The following is a 21,124-nucleotide window of genomic DNA, read 5'->3' on the forward strand; positions in this document are numbered from 1 at the left end:
CAAAGCGTAATCTCTGGGTACGTCATCAGATTTCGTTAGAAGGAAAGCAGAGGTTGGCAGAAAGACGGATGGCCGGATGTAATTAGGAAGTTTGAGGAGGTGACGGCGACCGGTACAGGACAGGGTAAAGTAAAAGGGCTTCAAATAATATTTTGTCCCAGAATAGACGTAGATAGGCTGATGCCCTTGATCGCAGCAAGCTGTGTTCCCTAGGCTCGATGGTTGTCTCGAACGAGCAACGTACTTGAACGTTATTTGTTAACCACGTTTTAGCACAACAGACGATAGTCAAGCATACAGTCACTTCAAGCTGCATGTTTAAACATACTAGCGCCCAAACGCTGTGAGGAACGATCTCCCATCTCCCGCGGTAGTTACTCTAGCTATCGCGGAATGGCACCAACACACGGCCGGTCTCGAGGGAGAGTGCGTTTAAGCGCGCGCTCTCTCCCTCGAGACCGGCCGTGACCAACTCAACATTGGAGGTTAATATTAACTATCGAGAGATGGCGCCAGCGTCGCGGCAGCACTAAAGCCCCTTAGGCAGCACTAAAATCCCTTGATAATTCGAAAGTAGCGACACTCTCCTCCACGCCGCGCTTTCCTCCTCGATTCTCCTCGAGCGGCGGCGGCAAGCGTTGCGCACGACACGCTTTTTCTCCTTGTCGCCCGCCGGCCGGCCGCAGCAGTGAGTGAAGCGCGAGCTTTTGGGCCAGGTCTGTGCTCCAGGAGTGCACAAAATGTTTGAAAAATTGCGAGAAAAGCATTGAGAATGCCGAAAGTAAAGTTCATGAATTTATTGCTTTCTTCTTTGAACTGTTTGAATGGGGAATACTGATAAACAAAGCTTTCAGGCGAGGTCTGTGCTGCAGACACTTTTTAAATCACATGATAAGGTTTTACTTTGTGCACCTAATCTAGTACTGCCTCTGAATTTGTGTTTTTTTTTTAGAGCGTGAAATTTTTCACCGCGGTAAAACTTCGGAAAACGATCCAGGCTGGTGCTTTGAACTTCAAGATCAGAGAAGGTCAAAGCAGGACTTAGTCTATTTCGCTACTGTCAAGCTATCTCTCTAAGCATAGTATATGTCACGTGATCAGCCATGAGATTTGATTATTGGTTAATTGTACATGTATTTTGATCAATTACTGGGCCAAATTAATTGATATTTTGTAAATTGCAATTAAAATCTAACTTTTAGCTGCAACATCAAACCGTATACCGTTGGCAAGCTTAGGCCAAGTGTAATGGCACTGTGCTAGTTAGCGATCCGTGATAATCTGCGTTAATTAGTTAATTTTGTATAAAACCAAATTTTTAGCTGTTCCTTGCCGCTTCGAGGTAAAGAACAGGTTTGCCATGGCAGTCTTGATATGATGCTGATGTAGGAATTCAGTAATTTTTTGAGTAAGCGGCCACACACTGGCTTCGCGTGTGGTTAAAAGACAGCAGGGTACACTGGGAGAAGTGGTGGGCCCTATTGCCGACACACTGAAGTTCTGGGGCAAGCATGCTGCGGTCTCATGCGCTATGTAAAAGAGCGTGATTTCATTGAACGCAACAATCAAATAAAAAAATGGCAGGGTGCACATAGGTCTTCAACGTGCGGAAATGAGAAAGCATATAACTGCCAATTCATTAACTATCGCTATCCTATCTATCACTATATCTACTAATGCCAGTGACCTATCGTAACTGTCACTATCCGAAACGAACACTATCACCTCACTATCCGGGCCTATTACTATCATTTACTATTACTATCCGTAACAGCCACCATCATTACCTATCACTATTCTTAACCATCACTATTTAATCTGATGCCGTCCCATGACCCATTGATATACTTCAATTTTCATTGACTTACGTTGTCAGTCATATCTCTATTATCGTATAATATCTGACGAGACAACTATACATTGACTTTTAATTATTATACTTTCTTGTTTTCTCATAAATGGAGGTGGGAAAAGAGCAAGCCACTGAAATAACTGACTACTATCAGCGCGAGGTTCATGTCTCGGTCGAGGAGGCTTCCTTTACTTCAGGACAGGTCGGTGAGAGAAAATTGATGGAACTGCGTTGGGCCTCAGTTTTTTTTTTTCGAGATCGTGTAATATTGGCAACTCAAACTGGTCTTCAGTGAAATGTAGCTAGAACATAGAGAGCGATGAGTTAATCACTCAGGCAAGGTGAAAAAAAAATCTTCTTGCATACAATTGAAATGAGTAATACGTTACAGTGCTAAGAATTGTTGCTCGCAAAATGTTCCTCTATTTTTTACACCATAACTATAATCATTATTGTTTAAATTTCGTAAATACAGAAAATTGCTGCAATGATTACGGCTGATTTGACATCGATGGGAAAATTTTTCTCGCAGTAAATGAATACGCGGAATCGCGGTTTTAGAGCTCCAGCTTTCAAAGCGAAGGTAACCTGCCAACGCCTAGTAGTCATGGTTAAAGTGAAGTGTGTGTGATCATATGAACACCTCCTGCACATTGGCCGTATCCCTGATAAAACGAACGCATACTTTTTAACCCACGCGTGCGTCGAAGCATGGCAAGACACATTCAAGAATTGAAAAAAAAATATGTCGTACGACCTAACTACCCGCAATACCTCGGGTTTACTTGCCAAAGAGTTTTTCAGGGCCAGCATTCATTGCTCCCGAGTAACCGACGCACACTACAAGTACAAGCTGGAAAGACTAGCTCCTCTACAAGCCCGAATTTTGATTTTTAGTGAAGGAGGCCAGGGATCCTAGCATAATCGCGACAAATGCAATCGTGAGACTAATTTTTCAGTTATCTCTGACAGAAAAAAGCAGATTATAGTGCCCTATTTCTGACTGTACAGAAGTCGACAGCGTGTTAAAGGATGGAGCCTTGGAGCCTCGCAGAATGTTCAGCATGCTGCAGAGGACAACCTTATTTTTATACAATGAACATGTTGCCGCCGCAAAAATATTGAGGAGCAAGCAGGAATAGAAAACGCAGCGTCAGGTGACGCGTTATTACAGGCAGTGAGAAAGGCGCATCTCGTCGCAAACAACCCTGTTCTTTCTAGGAATAAACTTCTTTCGACTAATCTTGTAAATCCATTGACTCTTGCGCAAGCCGTCACGCTTGCCTTGAGGTATCATGAATACCGCATAACCATCTTCAGGCCGCTTGCTGCAGTTGTACACGCAACAGCACGGCATAGACCTTGCATGCTGCAATAAAAGCACAGCGCGCAATATTCGCTCGCCGAGAATGGGAGAAAAATGGCGCGAAGGAAAAAGAAAACACAAGGAAAACGCCGGACGCACGTTGGTTTCCAAGGGCAACGGCAGGGAGACCAATCGTCGCTCAGGAAATCGGGCGGAGAGCCGGCCTTCAGCGAAGGGGTGCGCAAGGGGCGAGGAGGAGGTGAGGAGGTAGCGCGGCGGCGGCAAAGTTCAATCGTTGGCGTAACTTTCAAATTATCAAGGGGCTTTAGGCAGCACAAGCACCACCCCTGATCTTGTCACCGCGCACGCGCGGACAAAGCCGAGTCTCTTCGGCATCGGGAACTGGACGCGAGCGGACCGTAGTCGACGACTACGCGACCTACTACGGACTCCAGTGCGCCCCAGCTAAATCTGAATTTGTGCACGTACGTCCCTCCCCTCGAGACACAACTCAGCTTCGCATCAGTCTCCCCTCGGGACCGATCTGGGAGGCCTAAGAGATCCGCGTCCCTGGCCTCTTCATACACCATCAACACAGAGTTGACACCACTCTGGCCAAACTTCGCATGGTGGGAGACCAGGTCAGCCGTATGGTCCGCCGGATTTCCAACAAGCGGGGCAGACTACGAAGCAAGGATGCACTGCGGCTTGCCCATGCTTTTGTAACGAGCAGAATCTTCTACTCGACCCCCTTCTTGTGCCTGCGTAAACACGATGATGATCAATTGGAGGCCATCCACAGGAAAAAATCTAAAGAAGACCATAACGGTCATGACGAGCTCCTCCTCATCAAAATTTTTACCAATACTGTACTGTGCCCGGCGGTGCTAAAACATTCCAACCCGTCCTTTGATGGTGCGTGCCAGTACTGTGGGGAGGTGGCTTATACCTTCCACATAGTCTGGGCGTGCCAGTCAAACCCATCCATTCCCCCAACCCCAATCCAACTAGAGAGGACTGGGAGGCGGCCCTGCTCGGCTGTCAAGACCTCAATGCTCAAAAGGCCTTGGTTCAACGGACTCGGGTGGCGTTGCTTGCCAATGGGGCCCCGGAATAGGGGCTCCACCTAGTATTGTGAGGGGAGGAGACCGATACGTCTGTAACCCAAACCCCTCTCTGTAACCATTTAATTGTTAATAAATGTTTTTATCCACCACTACCACGTCTCCTCATGGCACTCCACAGTCACCGGCGAGGTGAAGCCTCGCGGGACTTATCCCGCTTGCCCGTCTTGTCCGGCCTCGGTGTTTATCCCCTGCCCTAGCGTGGGCAAACATTCGCCTGTAGTCTTGCTGGTGAGTCAGACGACCTGCATTCATTAGCGTGTTTTATTGCTAGCTGGCGTTGTTGCTGCAGCAATAAATGCCTGTTTGTTGTCAGCACGTGTTGTTCCTTTGTTCCCAAGAGCACGGCCCGCAGTAGTCGGCGTGCGCTCGGTAGCGCACGCGATCACTGGGTGAGGTCGGCGGCTTTGACTGTCAGCCGCGACTAAGCGTGGAAAACGTATTTATCCCCCTATTACTACCCTACATCTGGCGCCCAACGTGGGGCCGCTCTTAGAACACTGGACGACTATTTGTTCGTGACAAGGGACGCTCTTTGTCCGGATATGGCAAGTGCTAGGCCTAGAGTGACTTGATCGCTAGGCCCTGTGGCATCCTTTCTTGAGTGCGGGGTTGAATTTTGCTGCAGCATGTTTGAACTTTTCGACATGCTCAGCGCCTCTCTTTTGTGCCCTTTGGAGAAGTTTCTTCAGTTTGAAAACCACATCGATGGAGCGCGAGGCCTAGCGCCCGCGTAGTCGCCAAGCCTGTAGCGAGTGGGAAGCCGCGAGGAGGGTCCCAGTTTTCTGTACATATTTTCTCATGTCTCTCTTGCGACTCCGGGAGTCGCGGGCTCTGGAAGCCGAGTGGCCTGGCGCCACGGGTGCCACCACAATGAGCTTGCTGGTATATACCTTTGCAACGAGGGCATCCTAGGCGTCACCATATTGCTCGTTGGGCTGTTGCGTGCGCCTGACGCCAACACGGTGGAGGCGGCAGCAGAACCGGTTTGCAACAGTCCAGAGAGGAGGCGTTTCGACCACCTCCTCGCCCGATGCAAAGGTCTATTGCAGCTCGGCACTGGGCGCTCCGACACCGTCCGGGACGATGGGAGCCGATCGCAAATCCGCTTTGTGCGATGAGCGGAGTAGGACCAACCCATTGTGCTGATGTCTCCTCGCGGCTGTGTGCGCGTTACCCTTTTTCGGGTTGTTTTCTTTCTTTATTTTTTAAGGCGGCCTTTGACATAGTATATGTTAGGCCTAAGGCTTTGTATAGCTGCTTGCACCACTTCAGAAGAGAGAACCGCCGGGTCCGTGGTGTTGTAAAGCGGGAGCGCATTGCTGACCGCTTGTTTCTTTTTTTTTAGTATCCTCGCACGAACTGAGCAGTCTCGTTCAACTCAAGAAATGGCTTTGTTCACTTGAACTTTGCGTTTTACAGCCGCATGACACATTTTGCTAGCGAGTTTTGTACGGAGCCACGAGGCTCGTGCGGATGCTGGTGCCGCCTCTCGTAACTTACATTAAAGGCATGCGGAGAGCGTTACGGCAGTTATGCAGGTTCACCGGAGCCACCCCGGCTTACTGGCCTCTGCACATTGTCTCGCTGCTGCCAGATGCGACGGAGTTGTTTGTATGTTGTTCAGCACATCCACCCGGAGCAGTCGTGACGAGACCAGTCAGCAGTCACCTCCGGCTGCTGCTATCCTGGCCTGCAGCTTTTAGACGCCCTCGCGGGCCCTGTGGACACATGGTCAACTCCCCGCGATCCCTGGTGTTGTGCCGTACCAGCACCTGGCTCGGTGCCCTTCCTTGCGTCGTCTGCATCTCCCTTCCTGACAGCGGTGCCACCTCTATGAACTCCCGGCCACAGTTTCCGACCGAGCACCGCTGCGTACCGAACTGCAGCCCACGTGACATACCAGCCATTCTGCGGAGACCTTCCCGCTACCGTCGGCGCACCGCGGAAGTCTGCGAGGACGTCGTCGGTGCTACCTTTGCTGGAAGCTCCTGCCTCCATGAAGACATCTCCATAGCATGTACTTACAGGCGCGTGGGTCATTTTAAGGTTGGGGGGATGTGGGGAACGATCTCCCATCGTCCCCTTTAAAGTCGGCTTTCCACCGCGGTAGTTACTCTAGCTATTGCGGAATGGCGCCAACCATGGCCTCCGAGATCACCTCCGCGCGCAGGCCATGCGCCAACATTGGTGGTTAACATTAACTATCGACAGATGGCGCCAGCATCGCGGCCACTAAAACCCCTTGATACTTTGAAAGTTACGCCAACGATTGAACTTTGCCGCCGCCGCGCTACCTCCTCGCCTCCTCCTCGCCCCTTGCGCGCCCCTTCGCTGAAGGCCGGTTCTCCGCCCGATTTCCTGAGCGACGATTGGTCTCCCTGCCGTTGCCATTGGAAACCGACGCGCGTCCGGCGTTTTCCTTGTGTTTTCTTTTTCCTTCGCGCCATTTTTCCCCCAGTCTCTGCGAGCGAATATTGCGCGCTGTGCTTTTATTGCAGCGTGCAAGCTCTATGCCGTGCTGTTGCGCGTACAACTGCAGCAAGCGACCTGAAGATGGTTATGCGGTATTCATGATATCTCAAGGCAAGCGTGACGGCTTGCGCACGAGTCAATGGATTCACAAGATTAGTCGAAATACGTTTATTCCTAGAAACAACAGAGTTGTTTACGACGTCGAGTGCCTTTCTCACTCCCCGTAATAACGCGTCACCTGACGCTGCGTTTTTTATTCCTGCTTGCTGCTCAATATTTTTGCGGCGGCAGCATGTTCATTGTATAAAAATAAGGTTGTCCTCTGCAGCATGCTGAATATTCTACGAGGCTCCAAGGCTCCATCATTTAACACGCTTCGACTTCTGTACAGTGAGAAACAGGGCGCTATAATCTGCTTTTTGCTGTCAGAAATAACTGGAAAATTACAGTCTCTCGATTGCATTTTGTCGCGATTATGCTAGGATCCCTGGCCTCCTTCACTAAAAATCAAAATTCGGGCTTGTAGAGGAGCTAGCCTTTCCAGCTTTTACTTGTAGTGTGCGTCGGTTACTCGGGAGCATTGAATGCTGGCCCTGAAAAACTCTTTGGCAAGTAAACCCGAGGTATTGCGGGTAATCTGCACTAGTTAGGTCGTATGGCATTTTTTTTTTTTCAATTCTTGAATGTGTCTTGCCATGCTTCGACGCACGCGTGGGTTAAAAAATATGCGTTCGTTTTATCAGGGATACGGCCAATGTGCAGGAGGTGTTCATATGATCACACACGCTTCACTTTGACCATGACTACAAGGCGTTGGCAGGTTACCTTCGCTTTGAAAGCTGGAGCTCTAAAAGCGCGATTCCGCGTATTCATTTATTGCGAGAAAAGTTATCCCATCGATGTCAAATCAGCCAGAATCATTGCATCAATTTTCTGTATTTACGAAACTTAAACAATCAATGATGATTATAGTTATGTAAAAATAGGGGAACATTTTGCGAGCAACAATTCCTAACACTGTAACATATTACTCATTTCAATTGTATGCAAGATTTTTTTTTCACCTAGCCTGAGTAATTATCTCATCGCTCTATGTTCTAGCTACATTTCACTGAAGACCAGTTTGAGCCGCCAATATTACACGAACTCGAAAAAAAAAAACAGACCAAACGCAGTTCCATCAATTTTCTCTCACCAACCTGTCCTGAAGTAAAGGAAGCCTCCTCGACAGAGACATGAACCTCGCGCTGATAGTAGTCAGTTATTTCTGTGGCTTGCTCTTTTCTCACCTCCATTTATGAGAAAACAAGAAAGTATAAGAATTAAAAGTCAATGTATAGTTGTCTCGTCAGATATTATGAGATAATAGAGATATGACTGACAACGTAAGTCAATGAAAATTGAAGTATATCAATGGGTCATGGGATGGCATCAGATTAAATAGTGATGGTTATGAATAGTGATAGGTAATGATGGTGACTGTTACGGATAATAATAGTAAATTATAGTAATAGGCCCGGATAGTGAGGTGATAGTGTTCGTTGCGGATAGTGACAGTTACGATAGGTCTCTGGCATTAGTAGATATAGTGATAGATAGGATAGCGATAGTTAATGAATTGGCAGTTATATGCTTTCTCATTTCCGCACGTTGAAGACCTATGTGCACCTTGTAATTTTTTTATTTGATTGTTGCGTTCAATGAAACCAAGCTCTTTTACACAGCGCATGAGACCACAGCATGCTTGCCCCAGAACTTCAGTGTATCGGCAATAGGGCCCACCACTTCTCCCAGTGTACCCTGCTGTCTTTTAACCACACGCGAAGTCAGTGAGGGGCCACGTACTCATAAAATTATTTAATTCCTCCATCAGCATCATATCAAGACTGCCGTGGCAAAACTGTTCCTTGCCTCGAAGCAGCAAGGAACAGCTCAAAATTTGATTTTATACAAAATTAACTAATGAACGCAGATTATCGCGGATCGCTAACTAGCACAGTGCCATTACACTTGGCCTAAGCTTTCCAACGGTATACGGTTCGGTGTTGCAGCTAAAATTTAGATTTTAATTGCAATTTACTAACTATCAATTAATTTGGCCCAGTAATTGATTGAAATACATGTACAATTAACCAATAATCCAATCTCATGGTTGATCACGTGACATATACTATGCTTAGAGAGATAGCTTGACAGTAGCGAAATAGACTAAGTCCTGCTTTAACCTTCTCTAATCTTGAAGCTCAAAGCACCAGCCTGGATCGTTTTCTGAAGTTTTACCGTGGTGACAGATTTCACGCTCTAAAAAAAACAAACATAAAGTCAGAGGCAGTACTAGATTAAGTGCACAAAGTAAAACCTTATCATGAGACTTATAAAGTGTCTAGCACAGAACTCGCCTGAAAGCTTTGTTTATCAGCATTCCCCATTCAAACAGTTCTAAGAAGAAAGCAATCAATTCATGAACTTTACTATAGGCATTCTCAATGCTTTTCTCGCAATTTTTCAAAAATTTTGTGCACTCCTGGAGCGCAGACTTGGCCCAAAAGCTCGCGCTTCACTCACTGCTGCGGCCGGCCGGCGGGCGTCAGGGGGAAAAAGCGTGTCGTGCGCAGCGCTCGCCGCCGCCGCGCGAGGAGAATCGAGGAGGAAAGCGCGGCGCGGAGGAGAGTGTCGCTACTTTCAAATTATCAAGGGACTTTAGGCAGCACTAAAGCCCCTTGATAATTTGAAAGTAGCGACACTCTCCTCCGCGCCGCGCTTTCCTCCTCGATTCTCCTCGCGCGGCGGCGGCGAGCGCTGCGCACGACACTCTTTTTCTCGTTGGCGCCCGCCCGCCGGCCGGCCGCAGCAGTGAGTGAAGCGCGAGCTTTTGGGCCAGGTCTGCGCTCCAGGAGTGCTAAAAATTTGAAAAAATGCGAGAAAAGGATTGAGAATGCCGAAAGTAACGTTCATGAATTGATTGGTTTCTTCTTAGAGCTGTTTGAATGGGGAATACTGATAAACAAAGCTTTCAGGCGAGTTCTGTGCTGCAGACACTTTTTAAGTCACATGATAAGGTGTTTCTTTGTGCGCCTAATATAGTACTGCCTCTGACTTTGTGTGTTTTTTTAGAGTGTGAAATCTGTCACCGCGGTAAAACTTCGGAAAACGATCCAGGCTGTTGCTTTGAACTTCAAGATCAGAGGTCAAAGCAGGTCTTGATCTATTTCGCTACTGTCAAGCTATCTGTCTAAGCATAGTATATATCACGTGATCAACCATGAGATTGTATTATGGTTAATGGTACATGTATTTTGTTCAATTACTGGGCCAAACTTATTGTTATTTAGTAAATTGCAATTAAAATCTAAATTTTAGCTGCAACATCGAACCGTCTACCGTTGAAAAGCTTAGACCAAGTGTAATGGCACTGTGCTAGTTAGCGATCCGCAATAATCTGCGTTAATTAGTTATTTTGTATAAAACCAAACTTTGAGCCAAGGAACAGGTTTGCCACGGCTGTCTTGATATGATGCTGATGGAGGAATTAAATAATTTTATGAGTACGCGGCCGCTCACTGATTTCGCGTGTGGTTATAAGAAAAGCAGGGGTGTGTCACGTCCCACTCACGGAAGAACTTTCTAAGCTCGTCGCTGTCGAAGGGTGGTCCCTGATCAGATACGATTGTCACAGGAATGCCAAACCTGGCAAATGTTTCCTTCAGTACCTGTATCAGCGAACTTGCTGTGGTTGTTCTCATCTGCCGAACCTCTACATACTTGGAAAAATAATCGACAATCAGCAGGTATGTCTTTCCCCGCAGATGGAAGAAGTCCACGGCGAGTTGTTGCCAAGGTTGATCAGGAAGGGCTCGGTCCAATAAAGGCTGGTGTGGATTGCCAATTTGATGTGATTGACATATGTAACAGCTCTTGACCAAAGTCTCGATGTCCTGGTTTAGAGTTGGCCAATACACACTCTGGCTTGCCAAACCCTTGCACGCAACGATTCCGCGGTGTGCTGGTGGAGCGTGCGAAGCACATTTGCCTGGCATGCGGCTGGTATAACCAAGCGTTGGCCGTAGCACACGAAGCCTTCCGTTGTGTAGAGCTCGCTTCTCACATGGTAGAATGGTTTGACTTTGTTGTCTACCTGTGCGAGTTTTTGAGGCCATCCTTCTTTGATGTATTTGGCTACTGTTTGAAGAGTCGAATCTCATGATGTCTCCTCAGCGATCTCGCAAAGTCTGCTAGGAGTTGCTTGAACCAAACTTGAAACGTCAAGTCCGGGATCGTGATCTGCTGTTTCCATTCTTGTTGACCCATCGGGAGCTCTTGATAAGGCATCTGCAACTGCTAGTTGTTTTCCCGGAACGTAAGTCAGAGTCACGGTGTACCGCTGGAGGCGCAGTAGTAGCCTTTGAAGTCGGGGTGATATTTTGTTCAGGTCCTTATTCTGCAGGCCAATCAGAGGTTTGTGATCCGACTGTATGGTCACTTCTCGTGCGAACGTGTAGTAATGAAATCTTTCACACGCAAACACGACGGCTAGCAGTTCTTTCTCGATTTGCGCATACTGCTGCTGGGTGGCTGTGAGAGCTGCTGAAGCGTAGGCCACGGGTCTGCCTTCTTGCAGTAAGACTGATCCCATTCCGTAGGAGCTGGCGTCCGTAGAAATTGTCACGGGCTTTGATGGATCAAAATAGCGAAGAACGGGTGCCGTAATCAACCTTGACTTCACGAGCTTGACGATGTCGATATGTTGTTGGGTCCAGTGCCAGTGAATATCCGTCTTCAGTAGTTCACGAAGAGGGCTTGTGAGTTGCGAAAAGTTGGCAATGAATTTCGTCAAGTAGGTAACCATTCCAAGAAATCTCTGCAGTTCTTGCTTGTTTGTTGGCAGTGGCATAGACTCGATGGCTGTCACCTTTGCTGGGTCTGGAGCAATCCCATGGGATGATAATTGGTGTCCAAGGTATGTAATGGACGTCAAAGCCAGCTGGAGCTTTTCCTTGTTAAGTTTCAGGTTGTTGGCTCTGGCGATGGTCAGCACCTGTCTCAGGTCGCCCGCATGTTCTTCAAGGTTTCTTGATGCCACAAGGATGTCGTCAAAATAGGGCTTGACAATTGGTTGCTGCTCAAACACCCTGTCTGTGGCTTGTTGGAAAAGTTCAGGAGCTGTTGCAAGGCCAAATGGAACCCGAAGGAAACGATAGCGTCCCCAGGGCGTCGTGAAAGTGCACAAGCGCGAGCTTAGCTCGTCTAAGACCAGCTGGTAGAATGCACTTTTAGCATCGAGAACAGAGAAAATCTTAGCACCATTAAGCGTTGCAAATAACTCTTCAGGGACTGGAACCTGATAGTGCTGTCTTTTCACAGCTGCGTTAAGGTTGCGAGGGTCCAAACACAGCCTTACGTTGCCATCTTTTTTGTGAATAATGACAACTGGGTGAACCCACTCGGAAGGCTCTGTCACCTTCATTATGATGCCGTTCTCTTCCATCCGTTGCAGTTCGGCCTTCACTTTGTGCTCTATTGCACAGGGTACTCGGCGTGGAGCTGACACCGTAGGAATCACTCCTTCTTTCAGTTGTATAGAGCACACCCCAGGCAATTTCCCAATGCCTTCAAATATATCAGAAAAGTCGTCGAGCACGTTCCTTATGGTCTGGGTTGCTGTGCATGCAGCTACAGTTGTTCGCTGCGGCTGTACTCTTTTGATGAGCTGCAATGCCTTGCATGCGTCGGCGCCTAAGATTGGCTTTAGCGGCTGTTTGACGACGAGGAAATTCAAGATACAGGAGTTTTCGCCCGCTGAGCATTTCAGTTGGCATTCAGCATATATAGGAAGTTCCTGCCCGCTGTACGTCGTCACTCGTGCATGCGTCGGCTTCATGTCTGGTTGCATACGCCAGTTTCTGATTTGATGCATGGACATGATGTTCACGTCGGAGCCGGTGTCCAACTTGAACCCGATGCTGTGACCATTCACGCAGACTGTTTCGAACCATTCTGAGGCACTGTTTACGTTGATGAGATCGAGGCTCTCCAGGAAGAATTCTTGTTGCTGATCCTGCTGCTGAAGACCTTCAAGGAGCCCGATTCGCTGACTTGAGTTGCTGCCCCGTTGGCGTCGTTTACACATGCTCGAAAAATGCCCGAATTTGCCGCAGGCGTAACAGTTGTGACCGTAAGCGGTGCAGGCGCGCGGCTTGTGCGTTGTTCCACAGCGCGAGCATTTGCGTTGCTGCTTCTGCTGCGGGATCGAATGCGGGGTCCTCGAAGCTGGTTGTTTTGACGAGTTCCATCTTTTCTGATTGTTTATGGCTTGCACTTCAAGCTTGGGCTCTTGCAGGTCTTTTACGTGCTTCTTATACCCTTGTCACACGGGCATGCTTAACCGCGGTTACGATAACCGTAGTTATCGGTAACCGCGGTTACGGTTGTTCACACGGCGGAACCGAACGCGGTTAGCCCGCTAACTACGGTTGGCGCGAACCGAGCTTGGCAACCTCGGTTTCATCGCTCAAACCGTGAACCAAAGTAAAGATGGCGGCGTCTCTGAGTGGTGCGTGCGGTGTGCCTCCTGCATCTCTGTCATCTCCGGCTGCAGCTACGAGACTTCTGTGGTCGCATGAAGCGACTATGATATTAATACGGCTGTGGGAGGAGAGGCTCCACGCTTTGCGGGCCTGTACAAGAAATGCACGCATTTATGCGGCGATTGCTGCCGACCTCAACGCTGGCCTGCAAGCCATGGACGAAGGGCCCTATAGCGCAAAGCAGGTCCGCCAAAAAATAGACAACCTGCACAAAAAGTATCGGTAAGTGAAGTTGTAATATCTACTTATGCTACTTTCGAATGCGGGCCTGGGGCTGATAGGCTGCATAGCGGATGGGCTGCCTAGCGGATGTAGCCATGTGTCGTGCCTAGTTTTACTGCTTGCGGTTGAGTGCGAGAAATAGAAGGAGATGCGTGTGCCCGTCCCCAACTTTGCTCTGATGTGCTTAAACTGCTTTTCCATCACGAACACCGCACGCTTTATCATAATCATCGCGTATTTGCAAAACAAAAACCCTCATTACGGAAGTGCAATTTTCAATGCCTAGATTTTGATTGTTCAAAATATCGCTGAAGTGCCACATGACCGCTCAGCGTGTACAGCACTGACTTGATTTTATTCAGCATTTACAATCCCAACGGATATTTCTTCACTTTTTAAATTGCTTGCTTGTGTGCAATAATGGTAATTATTTTATTGCATCCAGGAAGCTGAAGCGCTGCGGCTCTACCACTGGCTCGGGCAGGCAAGACTGGCCATTCTACTGGCACCTCCACAAATTTCTGGGAACACTTCCTATGAATGATGATCTTTTAATTGAAGAAAATGTGGAGGTAAGCTGTGATTTATAACACTTCCTCAAACTGCACTTTACAGGAATCATTGTGCATGCTTTTGTAATAAGTGCAGATTACAAATAGACTATAGCTTGAAAAAAACTGTTTACATATTACTGTCAGTGAGTTTTCAATGTAAAATTTAATTGTGCCCCATTAATTTAATGGAAACTAATGTGGGCATCTTGAGATCATTATTTTTTCTGGATACTAAGCCTTTTCATTGTAGTTTTGGCTTGTTAACCTGACATCTCATTTGCTTGGGCATCGAAGGGTGAACATGCTCGGAGCGCATTGTGTCACATGTACTTTCGTCACATTAACATGTACAGTTTCAACCACATTGTCTGCAGTGCTAGAGCAGCACAGAGAAAGTAAAGTAATACGCTAAGGTAGGTACTGATCTTTGCTGATAAAACTTGTGCCCCAATGCAGCTGCAAAATCATGCAAACCGCACAGACACAAATGCATTGCCCCTGAATGAAGCAGCTGGGTTAAGAATTGACTTATTATACTACACAGCACACTGACAAATGTGATCCAGCCTGTGCAGCAACAAAGTGAAACACTGCTGTTTCATTGAGTTTAGAACAGCACTTGAATGCAGCCAGAAAGTGCAGATGGCACAACGGAGGAGAACTGTTTCATGCTCTCGAGTGCCAAGGTACTCTTTTGACGTGCCTTTCCATTCACCTATTTCATGAGCAGCTCTGCAACTCATATACTGAAAGCCACAACTGGCACCTGTCAGCATAGCAGCTTTAAAGATATGTAGTCGTGGTAGTGTATTAAAGGCTGAAAGATCATTTATCTAAGGCTACGAAAAACCCTTTTCATTCATGTCCTATAGCAGCATTATTTCAAGCATTGTAATAGGTGAGCAACTGTGTCATCATCACCACACACATCGACTGTCCGCATGGCCGACTTTGTTTAGAGAGTGCATCGTGTATGCTGTTTCCAATTGCAATTGTGACAAGAGTACCCATACTTATTGTTCGGCCATCGTAATTGTGATATTACAGATGAACAATGAAATATAAAGCTCCTGAAATTTGCCCTGGACCACTCATATTAATATGCACAGACATAGGCATGCACATGGGGGAAGGGGGGGAGTACAGCCGCCTTCTCTAATGCTCTCAGTGGGGCGCCAAGTCTACCCCATACCTTTACTCTGCTGGACCATCTGTTATTTCCACAATGTATTTTTTTTTCTTTTACTATACTGTCGTCTGACGACACGTGGTGCTGCATTACAAGAACTGCTCATAAGTGGTTGCCTAACCATGACGTCTGCCTTAGTGTATCCAGTAATAAGACAGTGTCTGTGTTCACTGTACACAATGTTGAACATACCCATCACAGGAATACAGGCGCTAGATTTCAGCAAGTTTATTCCATGTGTTTGGAACTCAAGAAGGCTGTTTAATATTCCAAGTTTGTGCACTCACATGTTGTATCAACATTTTCTTTCATTTGTAGTGAACTGAATTTGGACACTCGAAAGCAGTTATGACTGTCTTGCGTCGAGTAAATATAGCATGACATGGCAAAAAATGCATCCGAGTAACAATGCTCTCTGCTGTATACTTGTTTGGTGCAGGTGCCAGTAGTGGATGAGGTGCCGGAAGGTGCTGAGCTGCTGTCATGGACAGAAGCAGACAGCGCCGTCCTTCAAGATAGTGCTGGACCTGCTGCCACTACAGAAGCTCAGCAACACAACACTACAAATGAATGCACTGCTGATGTCGGTGCAGCAATCGGCAATAGTGCTCATTGTGAGCCAGTTATTGGCTGCCAACCCAGTACACAGCCTGCAGTTGCAGGACCAGCTACCACTAATGCTGGCAATAGAAAGAGGACATCCTCATCAGCTGTTCAGCAGCTACTTGTAGCTCACAAAGAGGCAGCGGAAAAAGCTGAAAGCGCCGCCAAAAAAAGCAGGAAACTGCAAAAAAAAGTTGTTCGCCTTATGGAGGAGTCAAATGGCATTCAAGGTAGGATGGTTCAAATCATGGAGGCATTTTTCGTCAAAAAAACTGAATAAATGCAAATTTCTTTGGTATGCGTACATGTCACATGCTCATTTTGTGCAACAATTCATCACTGAGAGTTCTGCGTATCAGTTTCCTGAATCACATCCAGTCTTGTATCACAACACAGAGCACTGTTGGCAGCTTTCAATTAGAAAAAATGTGATCTGCTAGAGCATCTCGAACTGCTACTCCAGGCGCATCATGCTGACTGCTGGTGCACACTGGCTGAGTGCGCCTCTGGTCTTCAGACTGAGCTGCATCGAGCCAAGCGACATCACAGCGATCTGACATTTGTTCACACACATTGTGAAGTACACAGGCAGCACGAATGGCAGTGTTCACATTGTGTATGTTGCATTCCAGCCCCTTCAACAACATACGAAAACGTGCTTTCAATCTCCCAAACACATTTTCCACAACGCGCCTTGCAGATGAAAGGCGGAAGTTAAATAACTGTGTCGGAGATCCTTGTGCTCCAGGTTGAGAATAAGGATTCATAATGTGTGTCTGGAGAGGAAACGCTTGATCAGCAAGCAGGACAGGGCCAACTGGCACGCTATTCAGAATTTTCACTTCTCTACTGAACAGTTCACTCTGCAACAGTTTCGGCAGTCTGGAGGCTTGAAATACACCAGAATCGTGATTCCTACCTGGTGCACCGACACAGCAGTACAGCAATTTGTACTTGTGATCTGCAACTGCCAAAAGAATGGTACTATACCAGCCTTTGTAATTATAGTAATCTACTGCGTTCTCTTCAGGTGGACACACCTCGATGTGGCATCCATCAAGGGCGCCAACGCCTTGAGGAAATCCAGTCACTGCGGCAAACTGGCGCATGTGTTCGGCCAAGTCGCGAATTGTCGGGAAGCCCACAAATTTCGGTTCCAGTAGCCGCACAACAACATGGCAGAATTCCCAGAAAATCTCGTTCACTGTGGAGCGCCCCACACCAAAAGCATTGCTGACACTTCTGTCTTCACCGGAGGTGGCAAGACGGTAAAGGCCGATTGCAACACGTTTGTGCAGAGGTACAGCCATCCTCATGTTTGTGTCCTGCCGTCTCATACACTCACATGCACTTAATAGGTAACGAAACGTGCTGCGATTCACTCTAAAATGTTTGTCCTGAATTCGCTGTCGGGAAGGTGAGGCACCGTCGTTTCATACCAAGAATTTCCTCTCGGGTACGACCATAACCTCCTCTCAAGTGGGCACAGTTGTACAACAGCTGCAGCGAGCTGACGGCACTGCATCTCGGCATATCTTCGCTCTTCTTCCACACACGCAATCTCAGCTTGGAGAGATGCAAGTTGGGCACACTGGCGTTGAAGTGCAACTTGCTGCACTACGAACGCGAACCAGAATTCATTATCTTCACGATGTCCATTTTGGTCAACCGGTTCGCTCGCAGCCATCTTTCCGCTCGGGAGCGGCACTCACAGAAAACAAACACGCTGCACAGGTCGCGAATATGTATAACAAAAACACGGAAACGAGACACAGTACGACGGGCACAACATGAACGTAAGGCCAAAACACTGAAGGCAGGCAGTGACAGCGTGGGTTGCAGCGGGGAAGCTGGCGGAAGTTTGGCTTGGCTGCTATCTGGCGATCTGGCTACGAAGCTGACTGCACCCAATGTTACGAGACCACACTCAGTTGGCGTCAGATTTAGGTGAATGCGCAGAGCATTCACGTGTAGCTGCACAACGTGCATATACCTTGTGGATAAAAACATTACCGTGTAGTGTTATTAAGTCGTTTATCGTAACAAATTAATGGTAATTTGGTTGTCTATTTGGAAACCACGTGATCGCTGTCAAACCACCGAACGGTGGGCCTAATCCCCGTGTGGCAGCGGCGAGATCACGGTTTGCTGTAACCACGGTTCTTCCGGCTAACCGTAGTTAAGCATAACCGCGGTTAGCGTGTCCGTCTGACTAGGGTATTAGAAATCTCTGCTGTTTTGCACGTTGTAATTATTTTGTCAAGCGTGAGGTCCCGCTCACGGAAAAGTCGCCCCCTCAATGCTGCGTCTCTAATTCCGACAACGATGCGGTCCCCTATTAGCCTCTCTGCTTTTTCTCCAAAGTCGCATTTTTCTGCTTGCCTCCGGAGGTCAGTTACAAAGTCGTCGAACGGTTGGTTTGCTTTTTGTGCATGCTGTTGAAGACAGCCGACGCCTGTATTACGTTTTTGTATGGCATGTACAGAGCGTCGAACTGCTCGAGGAGGTACGTAACTTGATCCGGCGTCTGCGCGCCGTCGGCGCTCGGAGGTTGAGGGGGGAATGTCTGGGCGACGCGGCGGCCGCGGGGCCCGAGAACATGGAGGAGTAGGGCCTTGCGAGTAGCGGGAGGCTTGCTGGCGTACTCACATGCGAGTTCGTAGATGTTGTAGGCGTCTTTCCAGTCCTCCCATGCCTGGTGCGGGTTGTCGCCGGGCTCGAAGTGAGGAGGTGGTTGCAGAAACACACTGGCCATATTTACGGGGTTCTAGGTTATTCTGACACCATGTTATGTTGGTTAATGTCGGAGAGACTGACGACACGGACCAGCCTAGTTGTGAACAGAAAAGGAACTAAGGTTTATTCAGGATCAGGGTTGCCAGGTACTCACAGCGTGACCCGCCAAATTTTTTGCTCGATGTAGCCCAAAAATAGCCAAACGTCGAACCATAAAAATAGCCCAAATAGCCAAAACAGAAAACTTCATAGTTACAGTACACAGTTTATTTCAAACATTTATTAACATGTCTGCTGTGAAGTTTTGAATTCACTTCCAAATGAATGTAAAAAAGAGTATCCAAACATCACTCACTGTACATTGCGGCGGTATTGAAGCGCTCCAAAAAAATATCTGACGGCACAAAGTCTTTGCAGCATTTACCATTTTTCAGCAGTGCAAATTTCACATGCAAAATATTTTCCAAGGTTTCCAAAGACATTCTGTTCCGCAAGTCGGTTTTTGTTAGAGTGACATGGCTAAACACTCGTTCCACAGCAGCATTGGATACAGGCAGCGTGAGTAGAGAAATGGCTAGCTCCGACAGCAACGGAAATAGGCTGACTCCAGCACTGTTTTTGGAACGCAGAACGTTTTTCCAAAATACTGTCACGGAGTCGTCTCGGAGTTCACTAAGCTTACATTGCAAAAGGCAGTATTCGGATTCCATTGCAGAAACAACTGATGGATCTATGAATTTTGCAAAGGCCTTGTAGAATGCATCAAAAGAAAACTTGGCAATATTGTTGCAGTGCAAGAGGTGAAGTTCACTTAATACCTTAAAATTTGTTGGAAGGCGCTTTAATGTGCTTTTGATGCAAGCGACCAAAAAGTTTCGGCAACGCTCAAGAATGGCGATTTTCTTGTCGTCGCCGAGGGAAGACTTCTCTAAGGAGTCGCGAAAGACGCTTCCCAGCTGACAGGCTCGAACATGCATCAAATGGCTTTCCCAAGCTGAATCGGGAGATGCATGATCGGGAAGTACGATCCGCCTAAGCAAACACTTCACAAACGAGCTTAAGTCTTCGAAAAGTTTTGATGGATCAGGGTCCTCACTCTGAAATACTTTGTTGAGTTTGTCAAATTCGTTAACAATGGGGCTCAAGAACTGCACATACAAAAAGTTCTGGTCATCATTGTACATCTCACTCAACATTTTAGCTAAGTAACAACGCTCAGCTGTTTTTGCGACATCGAAGTGCGCCTTCAGTTCCAGCCACTGGTCAAGAATTGCACGGAGAGCACCAGCAATGCTAAGCCAACGCGTCGCACACACACCAACCAACTTTTTGGGGGTTGATCCAGAGTTAATCGCAGCATAAATGCTTTTATAAAACTCTTGACGCTTTGGAGAGTGGGAAAACCAGTTAAAGGTTTCCCGAACAAGGTAGTCAATCTGTGTGGGTAGTACATCCACTGCCTCGTTACAAGCAAGGTGAAGGGAGTGACATACGCATTTTACCAACACGATGTTTGGGTTAACTTCCCTCATTCTTGTGTACAGACTATTGTGCTGCCCGCACATCACACTGGCTCCATCAGTTCCTATACCCACACAGTCACTGACAGAGAGATTAGACTTGTCGAGGAAGTTTTTCAACTCACAGAAAAGTCCTCCAGATGATGCGTCCAGAACTGGAACTAGTCCAAGGAACGCAGTTACAATTGCGCTGCTCTCGCTCGAGTAGAACCTTGCCACAATGGCAAGCTCTTTTGCCGAAGACACGTCTGTGCTTTCGTCCAGGATCAACGAAAATTTTCTTCCCTTCAGCTCATCCAAAAGCATCTGTTTGAAGGTTGGTCCAAGTACCTTGTTCACTAACGCCGTACACTTGGTTCTTCCCATGGATAGCGACGACGCAGTGGTCGAATCTCTGAAACAGTCGCTGATGAGCGGCGTCAGGTGGTCAGCGGTAGCAAGCGAACCATGTACGGCGACATACGCCGCCAAACGCAGCTCCGCAATCTTCGCTTCATGTCTGTTGCTGGCGGCCCTTGGCTGCGAGGTGACAAATCTATCCATTTGCCTTTGTTCGGGTGCAGTCGACGACTGCATGCTTCTAGCATGCTTTTCGGTTTTTCTATGTGCCTTCAGATCTTGCACGTGTGCACGTAGCTCTGTTTTGCAGGCTGTGCAAAAGGCCATATCCCCTGAGGGTGAGCGCGTAAGCCAATCTGTAATCAAAAAGAAAAATTTGTCACGCGCTAATGATCGAGACTGGCATGGTCACATGGAATGCACTCCGAAAAGCGGAACATAATTTTTGGACTGGTACAAACAAGCACTAAAACATTAAAGATGGTCAACGTACCTTTGAATGCAGGATCTTTTTCCCATTCTTTTCTGTACGTCCGCGCGTACTTCGCCCATTTGCCCATAGTGGCGTCGAGAAGCACGTTTCACTATATGCGGACTGTTAAACCTCCACCGCTGTGCTC

At 47.5% G+C, this 21,124-nt stretch overlaps 2 protein-coding genes across 2 annotated transcripts in view; one reads left to right on the forward strand and one right to left on the reverse strand.

The window, feature by feature from the left end:
* Positions 1 to 18,738, reverse strand: part of LOC146184994 (uncharacterized) — a 68,843-nt gene extending 50,105 nt beyond the window's left edge. The window contains exon 1 of the mRNA XM_084605462.1: positions 18,559 to 18,738. Coding sequence (XP_084461588.1) covers positions 18,559 to 18,602 — 44 coding nt within the window. The 5' untranslated portion in view covers positions 18,603 to 18,738. The remainder of the gene's footprint in view (positions 1 to 18,558) is intronic.
* LOC146184995 (uncharacterized) lies at positions 13,141 to 16,281 on the forward strand. Its single transcript, XM_084605938.1, has 3 exons — positions 13,141 to 13,563; positions 14,009 to 14,135; positions 15,746 to 16,281. The coding sequence occupies exons 1-3, from the start codon at positions 13,289 to 13,291 to the stop codon at positions 16,187 to 16,189; spliced, it is 846 nt and encodes a 281-aa protein (XP_084462064.1). The 5' UTR covers positions 13,141 to 13,288; the 3' UTR covers positions 16,190 to 16,281.
* Positions 18,739 to 21,124: the final 2,386 nt, after the last annotated feature.

Source organism: Amblyomma maculatum, chromosome 6 (assembly GCF_055883805.1).
Source record: "Amblyomma maculatum isolate TAMU_Amacu chromosome 6, ASM5588380v1, whole genome shotgun sequence".
In the NCBI taxonomy this organism is placed as follows: domain Eukaryota; kingdom Metazoa; phylum Arthropoda; class Arachnida; order Ixodida; family Ixodidae; genus Amblyomma; species Amblyomma maculatum.

What these genes read in the sequence shown, in the direction of transcription:
- LOC146184995 (XM_084605938.1), top strand. Translation starts at nt 13,289, where the DNA reads ATGGCGGCGTCTCTGAGTGGTGCGTGCGGTGTGCCTCCTGCATCTCTG. An exon ending in AACCTGCACAAAAAGTATCG is followed by an intron (nt 13,564 to 14,008) that starts GTAAGTGAAGTT and finishes TATTGCATCCAG; the next exon opens with GAAGCTGAAGCGCTGCGGCT. An exon ending in TAATTGAAGAAAATGTGGAG is followed by an intron (nt 14,136 to 15,745) that starts GTAAGCTGTGAT and finishes TGTTTGGTGCAG; the next exon opens with GTGCCAGTAGTGGATGAGGT.